The 18,192-nt window shown below is 44.8% G+C and overlaps 1 protein-coding gene across 6 annotated transcripts in view; it reads right to left on the minus strand.

Annotated features, from left to right (window-relative positions):
- Window positions 1-7,474: 7,474 nt before the first annotated feature.
- GEM (GTP binding protein overexpressed in skeletal muscle) overlaps window positions 7,475-18,192 on the minus strand; it is a 45,758-nt gene continuing 35,040 nt past the window's right edge. For 5 of the 6 annotated variants that reach the window (XM_042973296.1, XM_042973297.1, XM_042973298.1 and 2 more), the window contains 4 exons: window positions 17,782-18,121; window positions 11,275-11,351; window positions 10,286-10,490; window positions 7,475-8,833 (listed from right to left, as the gene is read on the minus strand). In XM_042973296.1, coding sequence (XP_042829230.1) covers window positions 8,556-8,833; window positions 10,286-10,490; window positions 11,275-11,351; window positions 17,782-18,121 — 900 coding nt within the window. In that variant the 3' untranslated portion in view covers window positions 7,475-8,555. Of the gene's footprint in view, window positions 8,834-9,418; window positions 10,491-11,274; window positions 11,352-17,781; window positions 18,122-18,192 lie in introns of all 6 variants that reach the window. The other variant, XR_006213070.1, reaches the window with a different exon arrangement.

An 18,192-nucleotide genomic window follows, 5' to 3' on the forward strand; every position in this document is an offset into this window, starting at 1 on the left:
GCTTCCTCCTAAGACTAATCTCTGAAGGCTCTTAGTTTTCATTTGCATAAAGAAAGTAATAAAACATAATTAAAAACGTTGAGCTTTTCATCATGTGCCAGCAGTTGGCTTTGTATGCATTTTCCCATTTCCTGTAAAGAACTAAGAAGTAGATAACTTTGTAACTCATTTCCTCGATTTCTTCATTCAGATGAAAAACCTGAGCCTAAGAAAGATTAAGTTATTTGTCCAGGTTTCCCAGCTGGGAGCCAGGATCAAACCCAGGCAACTGGACCCCAGAACGGACCCTTTTCTCGGCCACTTCATCCCCTCTTTCCAGCCGCTCGTGTACAGAGCCTCACAGTCTGCATCTTCCTTCTCAGTCACAAAGGAAGTGGATTCTTTATGTCCATTTCCGTCTTCTTTCTCATATGCACAATTATAACTGAAAGCACCTGTGAAACCCTCACGTCCCATTTATCTGTTGCATGGAGCACTTGTCTGCATAAAAGCAAGGGAATGGACAAGGTCACTATCAACCTGATTTTTTATGAGTCAAAAGTCCTCATCTTCAACACCTAAAATAGCATTTCTCATTGCCCATTGTCTGTACAGAGACTCTCAAAGACACAATTAAGGAAATCAAATGAAGAGTTCCTTTCTTCTGCTGCCGCAAGAGATAGCATTGGCATTTTCCCAGCTGCTAATGTTTTTCAGCTGGCTTTACACATTCCAAGAGACAGCGATCAGGGCCAGTCCAATATATCAGCAAAGTAGGCGAATGTCTACATTCTGGGGTCCAAAGGGTAAGCTGGGGGAGGGCACTGAGACACCCACCTATTTCAAAAGATCTTTCCCACTTGCCAGTCACACGCGTAACTGTAATTCTCCCTCAAACACTGTTGAAGTAAGTGATGTGCCAACAGGCCCTAATACCACCTCATATGTGTATAACACTTTAATAACCCTGTAGAGGTTTGAATATTCTGAGGTTCCAAAACACTTTTACTTATCACATTTTGTCATCTTAAAAACGCTGCGAGGTTCATATCGCTTTTCCTATTTTATATGAGGATTTTCGAGCTCACTAGTAACTAGCAAAGCCAGGGCTAGTATCTAAGGCTTCTTTTTTTTTAACTCCAAGACCAATGTTCTCTGGATGTAAGATATTTTCACTCATCAACACTTCTTGCACAATTCCTTCATCTGCCAGAAGCCTGAGCCTAAGACAGGTAAGTTTCAGTAGCTGTACTAAGACAAGCCAACTCTGGTTGGAATTGACCAATCCGGCCTTAGCCTGGGAACCCCAAAGCACGAACTCTAATAAAGGCACATGCCCCAGGGCCTGCTTCTCTTTCTGCCTGCACCCTGCCTTGACCTCCCCATGCGGCCCCCCGAGGAATGCCTGGTTGGTATTTTGTCCAGGACTTGTGCAAAACTCAATTTCAATTTCTCTTGTGGTCTGTTTTTGAACCGTGGCTCCCTATCTGGCCCCCTGTACTTCACCTAAGAAATGCTAACTTAAACGGTTGTAACAATTAGCACTACTATCCTTATCAATAATAATCTTGGCTGTGACTTGCAGAATTTACGGTTAATAGTGACCATTCAAATGTGCCCTTCACCTGGTGCTAAGAGAAGGTATACACGGGGCCACCAGCCTGCTGGCCAGGGTTGCTTATTCATGGTCTTGCAATTCTTACCCAAAAGACACCTGGAGGGCCTGGTTTCACTTTTTTTCAACCGAGGCTCAGAAAGGCTTTTGCCCAACCATTGCTCAGATAACCCAAGCTCCTCACACTGCTGTTTCCAAATAGTGAAACACATCATGGCAGGCCACCAGTTCCATCTTTAATCAAATAGATGAATCGCAAGGCGACTTCCTTTGGCTTTTTTAAAAATAAGATTTCCACTCCTACCTCATGGCCTTGTCCAGCCTGACGTTCACAAAAAAAAAAAGAAATTACTGCTTTCAAGTACACCCGATGGCGTTTGTTGTTGTTGTTTGTCAAATAAAAGTTGACTGACTGCTTGAGTTGCACTCCTCGCAACCCTGTGCCTCGCCCATTTTCTGATGTTTGCACACTTGCGCTCGCTTTGTGTCTCGGGGTGCTCCTGGTAAGGTACCCTTTGCCAACACTCGTCAAAAGGCTGTAATTCCCTCATCAGATATTTATTTCAGAGTATCTGCCGTCTGGACCACATCAACTCCCTGCCTTTAAACAAGGCTGCTGTAAACGTGGATGTGTGTGTGTTGAACACATACATATGCACAGGTATACATGTATAAACATGTATAAACACATATATATGTATACATGCATGTATATGTGTGTGTATGAATATGCATGTAAAATTTCACACACCTTTCAAGAAAGCGCCTTCCAAAACTTTCAAATTCTGCACAAGGCAGCCAGATTTCTCCCAAACAGCTGCCCTAGGGCCTCCGGTGATACCAGGAAGAGCAATTCTCAGTCCCCCTGTGTTTCCATTTTTCTAAAAGCCTGACAGTAAAGGAGAGCTTCTCTGCTTTGATTCAAGTAGTTAAAAACTCCAGCACAACAGAAGACACAGGCACATTTTTGTCATGACTTACTTGACCACCATCCCAGCAAACTTAAATTACAACTCGTCTTGGGGCGCCAGGGTGGTTCAGTCGATTAAGTGTCTGACTTCAGCTCAGGTCATGATCTCATGGTTGGTGAGATTGAACCGTGCTTCCGGCTCTGCGCTGACAGCTCAGAGCCTGGAGCCCGCTTGGGTTTCTGTGTCTCTTTCGCTCTCTGCCCCTCCTCCGCTTGTGCTCTCTCTCTCAGAAATAAACATTGAAACAAAAATTTCTTTATTACAACTTGTCTTGACTTTTAGAAAAGACGTGCACTTCTTGAATACTTCATTTCCCTGAAAGACATTAAAATAAATAAGACCACTGACCGCAGCGGCATTTGGGGCATATACTGAAGAGTAGAGTAGAGCAAGATGAGAGTCCGGTTGATACTTGAAGTTACTCTACTTTTTCTTTAACTGTGAGGCATCTCTCCCCACCCCCCGCCGTACCCCTCCCCAACATACACACACATACACATGCACACTCGCATGCACACGTGTGTGCCCACACGTGCACAGCCACGCAGAGTCACCTGCGCGTCCAATAGCATTCTTTGGCCGAAAGCCGCAAGTCCCTGTTTGCATACATGTTTCCCTAGCCATTTCACAAGAAAATCAGGTGTGCGGTATTGACTTCCTCATTTCCCCAGAAGTTAAGCTGGACAAGGGCTGACGGTTTAGGGTCTCTCATTTTTTGACTGTTTTCCAGGCAGTCAAAGTCAGAATCCGCGCCCTCGCTGCAGTGCAATCTTGTGACTGGGGCCTCGGCTAACCCTTGGGACTCCCCCACTCAGCTGCCTTCCCCGCCCCCACCCCACCGCCCATTTGCTCTGCTATCTGCTGTTGTAAGGTGCCGGGCCCGTTGCTTCGTGAGCGCTCCTTGTACAAAACCTGAACGGGGCCAGATACAGATACACGCTCTGTACGCCCATCCTCAGACTCTCTTGAGGCGCTGTTTCTCCCAATGAACAACTCCCTCCCTCCCTCTGCAGCGCGCGAACTGGGCACACCAGGCTAGGTGTTCTGGTGGCTTCCTCACTGACTCCTGGCAGTGGCTCCTGCCAGTCAGCCCTCCTGAGCCATGTCCTGAAGCAGCGCCACTTGGTCTGTCGCATCCTTATTTGGAAACATTCAAGCTCCAGCGTTGCCTTCTGAACCAGGTGGAAACTTCTCAGGCTGGAGACCAACATATTCCACAACGGCTGTCTATCTTCTCTTGCAGACCGCTTACTTTCCACCTCCTAGACAGACAATAAGCGCTTTACATTTAATCCTCACAATAATCCTTCACCCTTGTTTTCCCAATGAAGAAATTGAGGCTTATAGATGCTAAGTAAGTTGCCCTAAATAACCCAAAGTATTTCATTTCCTAGGACTGTGAGCTTACCATAAACGTGGTGGCTTAAAATAACAGAAATGTATTCTCCTGCAGTTCTGGAGGCTAAAAATCTAAAATCATGGTGTCGGCAGGGCCATACTCCCTTGGAAAACATTAGGGGAGACCCTTCCTTCCCTTTGCAGCTCCTGGTGGGTCCGGATGTTCCTTGGCATTCATTGGTTTACAGCTGTATCACTCCAGTCTCTGCCCCCATCTTCACAAGGCCTTTCTCCCTTGTGTGTCTCTTCTGTGTCCAGATCTCTTTCTATCTCTCCCTCCTTTGTCTTATGAAGATACCACTCATCAGGTTTAGGATCCACCCTAACTCCAGAGTGATTTCATCTTGAGATCCTTAGCTAATTACATCTGGAAGGACCTACTTCCAAATAAGGTCACATTTTGAGGTGCATATGAATTTGGAGAGAACACAATTCAACCCAATACACCCAGCAAGTGAGAATTTAAAACTACTTCTGACTCCAAGCTTCAGACACTTCACTTAACCATCTAGAATGTTCCTCGCCACATTGAATTTCTCTCATTTTTCTAAACAGAATTTTGTCTCTTCTGCCTCTCTGCCCTTGCTCAAACTATATACTGTTTTCTTTACATAAACCAACCTCTCCCTTTTTCTTTTCTTCAGCCCATCTCACTTGTGGAAATCTTCAATAGTCTTCATGATCAAGCTCAATGCCACTTCCTCCAGGAAGACATTCATGATTGCACCAACCAACCAAGGAATTCTCTCCCCCACCCAAGCTCCAACTGCCTTACTTCACTTGTCTCTGCTGGCCCATCTTATCTTCTCCATCATTCTAGGTTTTTGTGCCATTGTCCTCATTCACCACCGTGCCCACATCCCACCAATATGTCACAGCTCTATCACAAGCTTCTTAAAGGCACAACTACTTTCTCACACTGTCTTCTCCACAGCCCCTTGCACAACAGGAGCTCCTTACAAATAGCTCACATTCATCAAGTGAACTCATAATCATCTCTCTCTCCCTGTATTGAATGGTTCATGTGTTAGTGAGCAAAAATGCAGGATGCTTACAAAACAAATTTCCCCAACATTCCCACTTCCCCAAAATGGAATTTTTAAAAATAGCCCAATTTACTTTTCCACATCGAATCCAATCATTTTACTGATAATTTTTGTCCTTCGTTTGAATTTTGTCTAACAGCAGTAAATCCAGCCCTTTCCAGGTATCATCCTGGTTTTTTTCAGTTTCTTCCTATCTCCAACGCCACCTTCCCTGGCTTCTTAGGACAGGCAAATATACTATTCTCAGGGGCTGTGAGGGCCAGGACAATGTCTCCGTCCTTGTATCCCCAGCACCTAGCAGTGCCCGGGTGCCCAACAACGTCTGAAGGATGACGGGAACGAAGGTGTAAATGCTGCCTTAGAATAGAAGTCCTCAGAGTCCTCTAGGGCTGATCACTTTTGCAGGCCTAACACCATCCTCACTGCAACCCTGTGAAGTAGGTGTCATGGTGGGGGGGAGGGGTGTCATGTGTGGGGAGTGCAGTGGTTCCTGGGGATGAAAAGAGCTGTGTCTATAGGAAACAGTTTGGGACACCAAAAGAAGCAAATGACTCTGAGTCACATCTGGCCTCCACTCCTAGTTCAGATATTGAACATCTGAACAAACGGGGACAGGTCACTTATCCCTCTGAACTTGTTTGCTGTAAAACGGCCTTTCAACCTCATGGGGCCACAGGGAAGAACTATTCAAGAAGAAACACTATAGGGGTGTCGGGGTGGCTCAGTTAAACATCCATCTCTTGATCTCAGCTCAGGTCTTGATCACACGGTCGTGAGTTCAAGTCCCACATTGGGCTGTGCACTGGGCATGAAACCTACATCAAAAGAAGAGGAAGTAGGAGAAGGAGAAGAAGAAACAACATTATAAAAGCCCAATATAGGGGCGCCTGGGTGGCTCAGTCGGTTAAGTGGCCGACTTCAGCTCAGGTCACAATCTCGTGGTTCGTGAGTTCGAGACCTGCGTTGGGCTCTGTGCTGACAGCTCAGAGCCTGGAGCTGCTTCGGATTCTGTGTCTCCCTCTCTCTCTGACCCTCGCCCACTTGCGCACTCTCTCTCAAAAATAAATAAACATTAAAAAAAAAAGCCCAATATAAACAAAACACCATATTGAGGAGTATAGGGCTAAAAAAGGAAAAGAAGTAGTGGTCCCTGATTTTAAGGAGTTTCCATTCTGTTTGGGGGAAGGTAGACGTATAAAACTGATTTATGCAGAATGGAAGGTGTATGACAATGAAGACTGACATCTCTCGAGCTCTTCGTGGTATGGCAGATTAAAAGATGTTCATCTCAAACCTTATAAGGTAGGTATTAGTTAGCAACCCCATCTTACAGATGGGAAAAGTGATGGTTGCAAATGTTTCGCCTTTACTCCAAAGACACGCTGACGTTAAATGGCATTGATATTAAAAGGCCTGGGAAACCAGAATCTTCTCTCTTATCACCTCCGTGTACTGCTTCCTTGAGCATTTCAAAGAGGCAAAGCACTCAGAGACGGGAACGTTTGTGCTCAATTTGGAAAAAGGAGAACGGGCCAGCAGCACTGAATTATAAGGCTGTTGCTTTCGGCAATATTGAGGTCCCATGATTGTTGCTATTAGTGTGTGCCTGATTGCAAACTCAGAAACACAGGGAGTGGGAGTAAAAGAGGGTGCATGTAGGGGGCCAGAGATGTGAAAGGGGGACACCAGATGGTTCCATTCCAGCCAGGGGTCACACACCACCACTGGGCAGATGCCACGTAGGAAGGTCAAACCATATTAATGACACAGAGGAGAATTTGGTTAAAGCCTTGCCTAGCTGGATCCAGGCTGAAAATCACCAGTTTCCTTTTTTTTTTTTTTTTTTTTTTTTGGACCCATAATCCTTTATAATTTCCTCTAATGCTTTAGTCTAGCTTAGGACCATGAGCCTTCAGGGAGCAAGGGCACATCTGTTCTGTCAGGAATTTGCCAAAGTAAAAGATCAATCTGGCTTTTACTAGAACTTAACATCTAGAGGAACCCAAATACTTCGCAACTGTATTAGCCAAAACTAACTTTGCATCATTATGAATCATGACTCCAAAGGAGAGGTGTCAAGGATACTCTGAAACAAATAACAACTGGGCTATCACCAAAGAAAAGAAGAAATAAAATAACAGGCATGTTTCTTTAGAGAGTGCTTGCCCTAAATGCCATATGGAAAGAATCATAATTGTATTATTTGGGGAGGAAAAACATTTAAGAATGCCTTTTTTGGGGATGCCTGGGTGGCTCAGTTGGTTGGGCGTCCAACTTCAGCTCAGGTCATGATCTCACGGTTCGCGAGTTCGATCCCCGTGTTGGGCTCTGTGCTGACAGCTCAGAGCCTGGAGCCTGATTCTGTGTCTCCCTCTCTCTCTGTTCCTCCCCGGCTTGCTCTCTCTCTCTCAAAAATAAATAAAGATTAAAAAAAACTTTAAAGAATGTCTTTTTTTCCCAAAGATTTTATTTCTTTTATTATAAGACACATAGGTAAAAACTTGCATATTCTGAAAAAGGTAGAAAATGGTAATAAAATGGACATTCTTCCTATTAAGAAATATGCTCATAAATATGCTTTATCAAATGTTAAAATGGTTATTATTTTGCAAAATAACAATAAATAGAGCAGAGCTGTGGCATACAATGGTCAACCCAAAGTACTGGAAGTATTTATGTTTTGTGTTTTATAAAAATTCAGACCTTTGATCATATTTCAAAATTTGGCATTTTGCACTCCAGGTTATCAATAATTCAAATTTTTAAAATATTTTCATGATGGCCCCATGACTTTAAAAACAATGAAACATAAAAGGTGGTTTGACCAAGTAGAATTTGATTAAAATAATTTTCCCCTAAACAAAAAATTACAAGACACAGAAGCAAAGACATGACTTTTTGATCCCATAAGTAGTATCTGTATCAGTTCCCAATTCTACAAATTTCTGGATCCCCGACTGTGGGCGCTGAACAAAAATTGTTCACTAAGCTTTAGCTTCCAGCAAGGTGCACCATTTCATTTCACAGCTTGATGGAGCCATGATGGTCATGATTATGATGAGCCCGGTTCTATAATTCTAGCTCCATGAATACAAGGTACAGAGAAAGAAGTTCTCCCTCCTTTGAATAAATCCCTTGAAGGCTTTTCTACATTTGTGTATGACCTAATGGCCTCAAATTCATGTATCAGAACACTGGGTGAAATTTTAATGATGAAAAGTTCTCGTTCTGAGCATTCTTTTGTAGGCTTCAATTCTCTACTATCCAAAGGAGAGAGGAACACAAGTGAACACCAAACATGTCCTCTAATGAGTCTTGGGTGTTCAAGCAGCCAGGTCAGGCTTTTTCCTGTAAATAAATACTGATTTTACAAAGATCTTTCATTTCCCATGCATTATGTTGCCCTTAAGGCTAACACATTAATTCCCAGCTACAATGGGGGAAGCCATATGTAGTAATACTTAAGGATCCAATCTAATATAGATTATCAGTCCCAATGGTGTTCGATGACGTCCATCAGGGGGACATCTGGGCGACTCTGGGTGCCTAGAGCACAGAGAGGTCATGGCAGGATTTGGACTTGAGCTTGAAGGCCATATTCTTGTTGTTTTTGGCCACGATCTTGCCCCAGAAGCGCCTGGCTTTCCTGGGGATGCTCTCCCTCCTTTTCTGGTAGGCCAGCCGCCGCTCATTCTTCTCCTTGCTGTCCCGCCGAAGGCGGACCTGCCGCACGATGCCCTCAAACAGCTCCTTCACATTGTGCTGGACAGCTGCGGAGGTCTCAATGAACTTGCAGTCGAACACCACAGCACACGCTCTCCCTTCTGGAAAGAAAAGGAGGGGAGAAGAAAGTCAGAGGAGCTACACAGGACACAGCCAAGCTGCTGATTCTTGACCTCAAGCTGTCTCCAGGTAACTCTAGGTCAGTCACACATGTGATGGATATAGGAGGCCACTCCCAGAGCACAGAAAGAGGCAGAGTCACAGGAAGCAGGAGAGATGGACTTTAGATCTGGCCATCATAAATTCACTATGCAAAAGTCCAATTTCGTCAAATACGGTAACATTAATTATAACAATAAAAACCACAGACTTAATTTATTGTACTTACTATGTGCCAGGAACTGAGTTAAATACTTTTTTATAAACATTTTTTTAATGTTCAAAACAATCTTCAAAAATACACTATCGCTTTCAGATGGATGAAGGAACTGAGGTGGGGGGGTGGTCTTTTAAAAACATGAAGGCATTCACATAGCCTGTAAGTGGCAGGGGTAAAGCCAAGCCTGCTTCTTCCTCAAGTTCAGATTCTTAACTCTTTCTCCTAACTGAGTTTCCTGAATTGGAAAAGAATCCTACTATCTGACTTTCCTCTCTTAGAAAACAATTTTAAAGCTCTGATGAGGTACCTTGAAAAACTTTTTGATGATTTCACACATGTACAATACAGTGACAGCAAACTATACAAACAGGCTTTCTGGAGCAGCCTCAATGTCAAATGTTCCACCGTGTTCAACGGCCATGTATCCAAGTTTTGGTTAGGGAAAAAAAAAAAAAAAGATTACTATAGACAGTCCTTTCCTAAGAGTAAGACATTCCCAAACTAGTTGTATACCTTAAGTCTTCATCAGGTTTCTTTCCTCCTGAATGAGGCCTAGCAATGCAGTATTTTATTTTTTACCATGGTACCAGGAACCAAATCTATAGTAGGCCAAAAAAATCTCAAAGGCCCCAAAAGCAAATAGGCAGTATCTCTGAACTAGGCATGAAAAAGTATATGTGACACCATCAGGCTGATGCCTTAACTGAAATTTAGGAAGCAAAAGGCAGGGGACAGGAAGGAGTTTCTAGGGTCTCCAGGAACCAGAGGCAGCCAGAGTAGAATCCTTATTCTCATTGAAACTCTTGGAGTTTTCATCTTTCTTGCATAAAGAGACTACTTTTATTTCCCTGAACTCTTGAGAGCTCCCAGGAGAATAGAAAAGGACAAGAAATAAAGGCTGGGGAGTGCCAGTAAATCCCTGAGCACGATCTTTTCCCTAAAGGAATTGCAGGAAGGGGAAAGTGGAATCCTGCAAGTCGACCAGATGGATCAGGGAGCAACAACCAGCACAGAAACAATCTGCTGGGAATGCGGGAATCTTAGACACAAAACTCCAGGGAGCATTTTAATGAGTCCCTGGTTCCGGCTTCATGAAGGAAGAAAAGAGCACCTATCTGAAGAAAACCAGGTGACCCAGAGACGGTTTGTATGACACTGGCACCGCTCCCCTTACCTGATACAGACACTTCCCGGCACCGCACCAGGTCACTTTTGTTGCCGACCAAAATTATAGGAATGTCCTCTGTCTGCCGAGCCCGGCGGAGCTGGATTCGCAGCTCAGATGCCTTCTCAAAGCTGGCTCGGTCCGTGATGGAGTAGACAATCAAGTAGGCATCCCCGACCTGCATGCAGTGATCTTGGAGCCATTCATTCTCTCCCTGGTAAAAGGAGAACCTCCCTGAGCTCAGGCTGGTCTGGTACATGAAGCATCGGGGGAAACAGTACATGTATCCTATGTACCCTTGCTGATATGAGGAAGAAAGGAAACGTATTCCAGCTCCCCACATGCATGCCTCCCATGCCTGTACTATGTCTGGTGGCTATAAGCTAGCCCATCGGGTATTTCTGCCAAAAAGTTTTTACTGTCCAATTCCTCCTACAGCTTGAGTTGATAAATTATACAATGACTCTGCCAAACCACATTTCCAATTTTTATCCAATCTACCAAAAATGAGCCTTTTCTGACTTCCAAAAACTCCCTTTTGCCTTTCCCAAGTGATGAAATTTAGAGTCCTTCTGTGAGAACAGGAGACTTCTCAGTAAACAGAAGGTCTAGCAAATATCCTCAGGAGCCCAAAATCTTTAAAAAGCACATGTTGAAGACTAGTATTAAGATTGTCAATTCCACATAATCTGGTTTTATATATAGCTTTAAATTATCATCCATATTTGGCACTTGCCCTAAAGCGGATATATGTTTTTGTATTTTTTTTTTAATTGAACTGAGGGCAAATCACTGTCACTTGCTTAATATTCAGAGCTCATTTGCGAATGACCTGTTCCTTAGAACAGCCTCTTACTTCAGAAAAAGAAAGCTTTTAATCAAGAAAATGAGCCCACCTCACCTAGAACACTAAAAAGGACAAGGTCACCCTTGCATCAGACAGCCTGTTGGAAGGCAAGCCTTGACAGAACTTACAGAGAGCTGTGAGCTCTGCATACCTTGTTTTCCCACATGTCCAGGAGTATAATTGTTGCACTTTCCCCGTCAACAATCAGGGTTCGTTCGTATGTGTCTTCTAGAAAAGCAAGAACAGTGACACTGGAGTCAGGAAATTAGGCAACGCTTTTCCGTCAGCATCACGTAGAAAATTACACTAGAAAATTAGCTTACTAAATATGCAATCAGTTATGCAAATATATAGATATTCACAAAGGCAAATTACTACTTTTTAATCACCTTTAACAACATTTTACGTATATTCTTCCACTACCTCCTAAGCAGAACCCCTATGTCTTCTGCATGTGTCACCAAAAACCACTTGAAATGAAAAGCTTTTGTTTTCATCATTCCTGGACCTTTTATATAGAAAAACCATTTATAAGGATAAACCCACTGAGAGCTTTTGACTCTGATTCATTGGATGATGCCATGAGAGAACACTAACTGCCCAGTGGAACTCTAAGCCTCATTCATAAGCCTTACATGGAAATCCACTGTACCTTTCAGTAGGGTGCTTAACTGGCAATTTCAGGAGCTCTAAGCTCAGAGACATTTTTCCTGTTTTGAAACATGCAAGAAAAAAATCTTGCGACCCTGTTTTGGCTGAAGTTCTCTTCCTTTAAAAAAAACATTCAGCTCCCTAGGAATAAACAGGCTTATTCTTCCATCTCAAGTCAGCAGGACAGCCTCCAGGCCTCCTTGGTAATGGAAACTCTCCTCCCTACACTTGAGCCCAGACTGAGTGTAGGTGAAGGGTGAGCAGTACCATGCGCCAGAGCAGCTCCAGCCCAGAGAAACCAGTTGGCGGGGGCGAGGTGGGGAGGCAAGGGGGAGAGTTGGCTGAGTTAACTGGGATTTTGCAAGAGGGATTCCCATCAACTCCATGCACATGAGCCCATCCCCACTCTGTTTCCACAACGAGGTTTCCTGTTTCGAGTTTCATCATTTGAGAATTATTATTTTTGTAATGATTTTTTTTCTTTACCATTTTTCTTGCTGCTCCTTTTGCCTGAAACCTGTTCCCTGGGATATCCAACAGGCGTGTGCCCTCACCTCTTTCCAGGGGAAGTGTTCCCTCACCAGCTACTTAAAATTGCAACGCATCTCCCCTACCAGTATTGCTTACTCCTTTCCATTTTCATTTTTCTTCGTCGTACTTGTAAGTACCCCACATGCAATCCACTTAACCTATTTTATTCACCTATCTTATTCTTTTCTGTCCCTCTCGGCCCCCGAATATTAAGGCAGAGATCTGCTGCTATGTCCCCCGGAACCCAGCGCAGTGCTTAGCATACTGCAGGTGGGCAACCAACACTTATCGAATGAATGAATGAATGATAACTATAGCACTGGGGATATAAACACAAGCAAACCTGAATTAGAATCTGAATGCCATCTCTTATTAACTATGTGGCTCTGGACCATTTACTGAAGTGCTCTGGGCCTCAGTTTCTTCATCTGTGAAATGGGGCTGATAACAGTATTCATGCCTTGGGGCAATTACATAGGCTAGGCATGGGCACAGGGTAGAAATGCAATAAATATTAGCTGTTGTCATCACTCACTCTGATGGAGGAAGCCAGTTCTTGCCATAGTTGGTGTTTCCTACCATAGGTAAATCCTAGCTTAAAAACACTACATTGGGGAAACCAAGGCATCTCTTGTTTTATAATAACAAGGGATTTATAAAAAGCAATGCTCCCAGTTTAAATGTTTCTTCATCTAGGAAATGGAATCAGCAGAGGCAAAGGAAGGAAAACGTGGACAAATGAAAAGGCTCTTTCTGTCAATTTCCGTGCCTCCATAAGGTGTCATTCTAATCAATGGTAATGGTGTCCCACTGGGGGATTAAGTCTGTTATCCCCATCCTGTCTGCCATCCACAATGTGCAGCATGAATGGGATCACAGTGGGACGCACAATCTGGATTTCTGCAGAGTAGGGTCTCCTGACTCAACAGGCAAATTTTACAACCAAATGGAAATGATCAGAGCCTGAGCAGCACAAAAGGGGGGTTGGCTGACTGCCCCTTACTACCTCGGAGTTTTTCCCTTTTCTCTAAAAGCCTTCCCTGTTCTCAAAAAATCCAAAACAGCACTTTCTCTGCCCTCAGCCCACCACTCATCATCCAGAAGCAGGTACAAGGGACTGAGACCCCAGCAGTTCAAGTAGAAACCTACTACATTCCAATAGCTAGGGGGGAAAAGCAAACTCACGCTTCCCCTTGGTTTAAGAGATGTCTGAACATTAGCCTAGAGAAAATGGGGATTATACCTTAAAAAGTAGATGCCTAACTGCTTTGACATTCTGGAAGATTCCTGGACTTAGCCCTGCCTGAAAATCATTACGCTGCAAATCCTAAAACAATATATCTCCGCCCTGCTTCACCGCATATGCCCCACACCTAGTTTATTTTTATTTGCCAGTGGGATGGGGGTGGGGGGGAACACACACACACACACACACACACACACACACACACACACACACACACGCAAGAGTGGGGAGGGGGGGAGGGAGAGGAGGGAGAGGAGGGAGAGAGAGAGAGAGAGAGAGAGAGAGAGAGAGAGAGAGAGAGAGAGACAGAGAATCTTAAGTAGGCTAAGAGCCCAATGCAGGTCTCAATCTCACAACTCTGAGATCCTGACCTGAGCCAAAATCATGAGTAGGATGCTTCACCAACTGAGCCACCCAGGAGCCCCCACACCCAGATTTATATACAGCCTCTGACTACTCCCCCCCACTCCCCACAGATTCTTCAGACACACAAAGTATCCTGCTTCACGGCCCTCTGCTAACCAGGAGAGGGCCTGCCTGCAACCAAAGTTCTAGTTTCTCTTCCTCCCCTTTGTCACTCACCTTTTAGCTTTCTCAAGAGCTAATCAGGTGAGGAGAGGAGAAATAAAAGAACATGAAATTCTAGAAAAGTCCTTTGAAATTTGCCCTGGTTAAGGTGTGTGGAGAAAGGGTCGAGGCCTACAGGCTTATAGAGCTTTTCAGTATCGTGGGTCTGGAGAAGCCCTCACTTCTCCAGTGCTCTCAGTAAAAGCTGGGGGTGAACACGCACACTCTGGAATGAGAGAGATCATCCTGAGGGATGGGATGGATGTCACCTGGTTGGGTGACAGGAGCTATTCTCCCTGGACTAGTACACCTTAATGTGTCTTTAACTTAACCCTCACGGTGCTCAGACACCCTTCTGTCCAAGATTGGCTCGCATGCTGTGTGGAAGCTGCACAGGAGTTCTCTCCCACACTAGAATGGGCTCCTGCAGCCTCTCAAAGGCTGGGAGGCTCCAACATCCCTCTCCCCCAAACTCTCAACTGCTTCCAGCTTCCATAGCCCAGGAAGGGAAGCCCACTCTAGGAACACCGTCCTCTCCTCTTGTGGCACGTTTCCTCTGCACGTCTCACGGGGCCCTAGCCAAGAGGGGCCAGAGTGGATGGGGACTACAAGCAACAAAAGTGCCAGTTTGAGAAGATAAATCCAGGCACAGGAAATGGTAGATTCAGAATCAGCTCTAACACTCATTCAGTACTTCTTATGTGCCAGGCACTATGCTACATGCTTATATGCTACCTCCGTCAATCCTCCAGTGCCCTATGAGGTAGGCATCATCTCTATCTCCCTAGTGAGGAGTTTGGGGGGGTCAGCACCTTGTGCAGGAGCACTCAGCTACATCGTGTCAAAGCTGGGCTCCAAACCCACATCACCAGACTGAAGTCCAGTGCTTTTCCCATACTTCCTGTGTGCACGTGCCGTACCTTCTCACCGACTCAGGGCTTCCAAATCCTAGTCATCCTTAGGATCCAGCTCAGAGGCCACCTCTTCTATGAATCCTTTACTGACTTCCACAGTCAGAAGTAATCTTTTCTCCTCTCAATTCCTACAGCACGGTCCCTCTACCTCTTCAAGCCACTCATCACATCCTATCTTGATTTAGTTGGTGCACATCTGATCTCTATTGCACATACTGGAAGCATCTTTAGGGGGAGCCCTAGGACTCCTGGCACGCCCCCGCAGTGTCTCACCAAGTTCCATGGTGTATGTTCAGTAACTACTTAGGAATGAATATTGCATGAATGAATGGATGAATAAATGAACGAATGGCATTAAATGTATACAGAGAGTCATAAGATTATTGCAATAGAGCTGTAACAACATCCATCTTTATTAGGAGAGATACTGATGAGAGTATTGTGTAGAGGTTTTTTGATGGTTAATGCTGAAAAAAGAACAATGTGAGGGCATGACTTGGAAAACCTTCTTCCAAGTTTCCAGCTGTAGTGATTCCAACAGCTGCCTATGGATAAGAGATGTAATCCTAGACAGTATAAATTAAGTTACTCAAATAGGACACATTAAATAGGTTGGGTCACCTGAGGAGTTTCTTGCCAAAGATTCTATTCAAGGAGGTAAGGAAAGGATTCTCCCTCTCCTTTCCCCCCATTAAGCAAAATGAGTTTTCCCAAATATAGAAGCATGTCTTCCCAAATTCCAGATATGAGTCAGTCTTCCCGGCACCATATGCCTATAGGGGTACCACCCTCCAGATAAGTACCTCTCCACTCTAACTGACAAGCATTTTTGAAAGCCTGCCACCCAGCTCTTTTAAGACCTCCCTCGAAAAACAAACAAAACTCCTGGTTGATCTCTTCCTTATGTCAATCTCCCCAAACACTTTATTGTTAACTTCATAAGGTATTCACTAATTTTACCCTGCTCTGAATTATAGCCACTGACACTTCACCCCTTCCTAAAAGGGTATATACTACCACTGGGTACCCCAGAGCCTAGCCCAGAGCCAGGCACGTGCCTGACACTAGGAGTATGTAGATGCTACGTCCACGGGCTTCAGGGTACAATGAATGCACACATCTAGGTCTGACTCGTGGCCATACCGTGGACTAGCTTTATCACTCTGGGAAAGTTACTTGATGTCATAAGCCTCCATTTCTTCACCTGTAAAATAGGGATATTAATACCAATTGGTTCAGTTTTTGCATTATCAGAAAAAACTTATGAGAAGTACTTAGCATAGTGCCTGGCACATCGCAGGTACCCTGTCAATGGCACTATAAGAGTAACACCGAACTAAGATTATAAAATACTGAGTTCTCATTCCAGCTACCCCACTGATTCTAGGTAAGCCACGTGGTATTCTGTAGACTCAGTTTACTCATATGAGTACAGGAATTTTGTGAGTACCAAAATAAAAGGGATCAAATATAAGATGCCCAACAAAGCACCTCTCCCATTGCAAATGTGCTTTCTAGACAGTAGTTCCTCTCTCCCTTTCTCCCATACCGACAGTCAACCACCAGCCCTTACTGAGAAAGAGAAAAACCAGCCTTCTAAGACTGAGGTCACTATTTCTCCTTGATTCTCATTTAGCTATAGTCCCTGAGACTTCCAGAAGTGAGGAGAGAAATCAATGTCCTATCAATGAGTCATCATGTATAGTCCAGTTCAGGAGCTGCCTCGTAAGCAGTGAACTCCCGCACACTGGAGATGATCAAGATGAAACATTTAGCCAAAATGGGCTCACAGTAGTAGTGGGGAAGGAGCAGCATTCCAGTGCCTCAAGCGGAGGGCAGAACTGACTCCTCACTAAGGCATCTTCCTACCCTGGGGGTCTGTGATTCAGCTGTGAGTTGCAACTGAGAGCACAGACACATCGTGCCACTTGGGCAAGCACTAGAAGGTTCTTCCTTCATTTCTGTAGCTGCAAATAAGGACATCCAGCTCCCCTTGTCAGGTATGCTACGAGGGAAGCTGTGGCTGAGAAACACTGTATGAATACCACTGACAGTTGGGATCCTCATACTACTTCCCAGAATGCAGCGCTATGCTTTACGTGTATTCGAGGAACACATGCATTTTTGCGACTATGTCACCTCAAATCAGTTTTGGAAATAGGCAGGTCTTGAATATTTTCAATGAGATTATACACGGAAAATTGTCTTGAAAACATATGTATCACACACACAAACATATGTATCACCATTGTTATACTCAAAAAAAATTTTTTTTGACATTGTACTATTTTAAACTATTTTACAACCTTGAAAGACTCTAATAACAGTAGAAACTGATGAATCCATCCTAATACTTTTTCAAATCGGGTTGGTATTAGGTATAATCGTGGGAAAAAGCTATGTCTGCACTGAGCTCTTGAAAAATCCAGGTCAGCGCTGGCAAAAACCAGAGGTGGGATCCTGACCCTCTGACTCTGCCCTCTTTAACCACTCTACCCCCAGTCCCTGTGGAGCTGGAATCTAAGAAATCCCCTTTCTGGCCCAGGTTCCATCTGGAACAGGATGAATCTTCATTCTCTTGTCCTGAGGACCCATGCCAGCAGGCTGTTCTGGGGACTCAGCTTGCCCAGCCAGTGCCAGGAATGCATAATCACCACTCCCAACTCTGCAGATAAATGGCGCACCCACTCGCTCTTTCCGACTGGACCACCGCTAACGGAAAGACGCCCACTGGGGTCGGGCCACCTACCTCCCAGCACCTCGCAGTCGCTGTCCATGCTGTCATGCACACCTGCAAAGATGTTGGCCAGAGTGGACTTGCCCACCCCCTGCTCCCCTATGAGCACCACCCGGTAGTAGGTGTTCCCCGACTCGGAGGAGATGACTGAGTCTGTGGAGTCGGAAGACCAGCTCCGGCGGCAGTGGTCCTCCGGGGCAGCAGAGTGACGGCTGCGCTGGCCGTACTGGTGGGGCTCCTTCTGAACCATCAGATGCCTGCCGTCCGCTGGGATGCTCCAGCGCTGCTGCTGCGGCTGCATGGCCACGGTGCCCTGGCGCATGGTGACATTGTTCAGAGTCATCGCTGGGTCCTGGAGAGCAAAGCAGCCAAGATGAAAGCATCATAAGCAGGAGCGAGAGCTCGGGGGCTCAACCACACAGT

This window comes from Panthera tigris, chromosome F2 (assembly GCF_018350195.1).
Source record: "Panthera tigris isolate Pti1 chromosome F2, P.tigris_Pti1_mat1.1, whole genome shotgun sequence".
In the NCBI taxonomy this organism is placed as follows: Eukaryota; Metazoa; Chordata; class Mammalia; order Carnivora; family Felidae; genus Panthera; species Panthera tigris.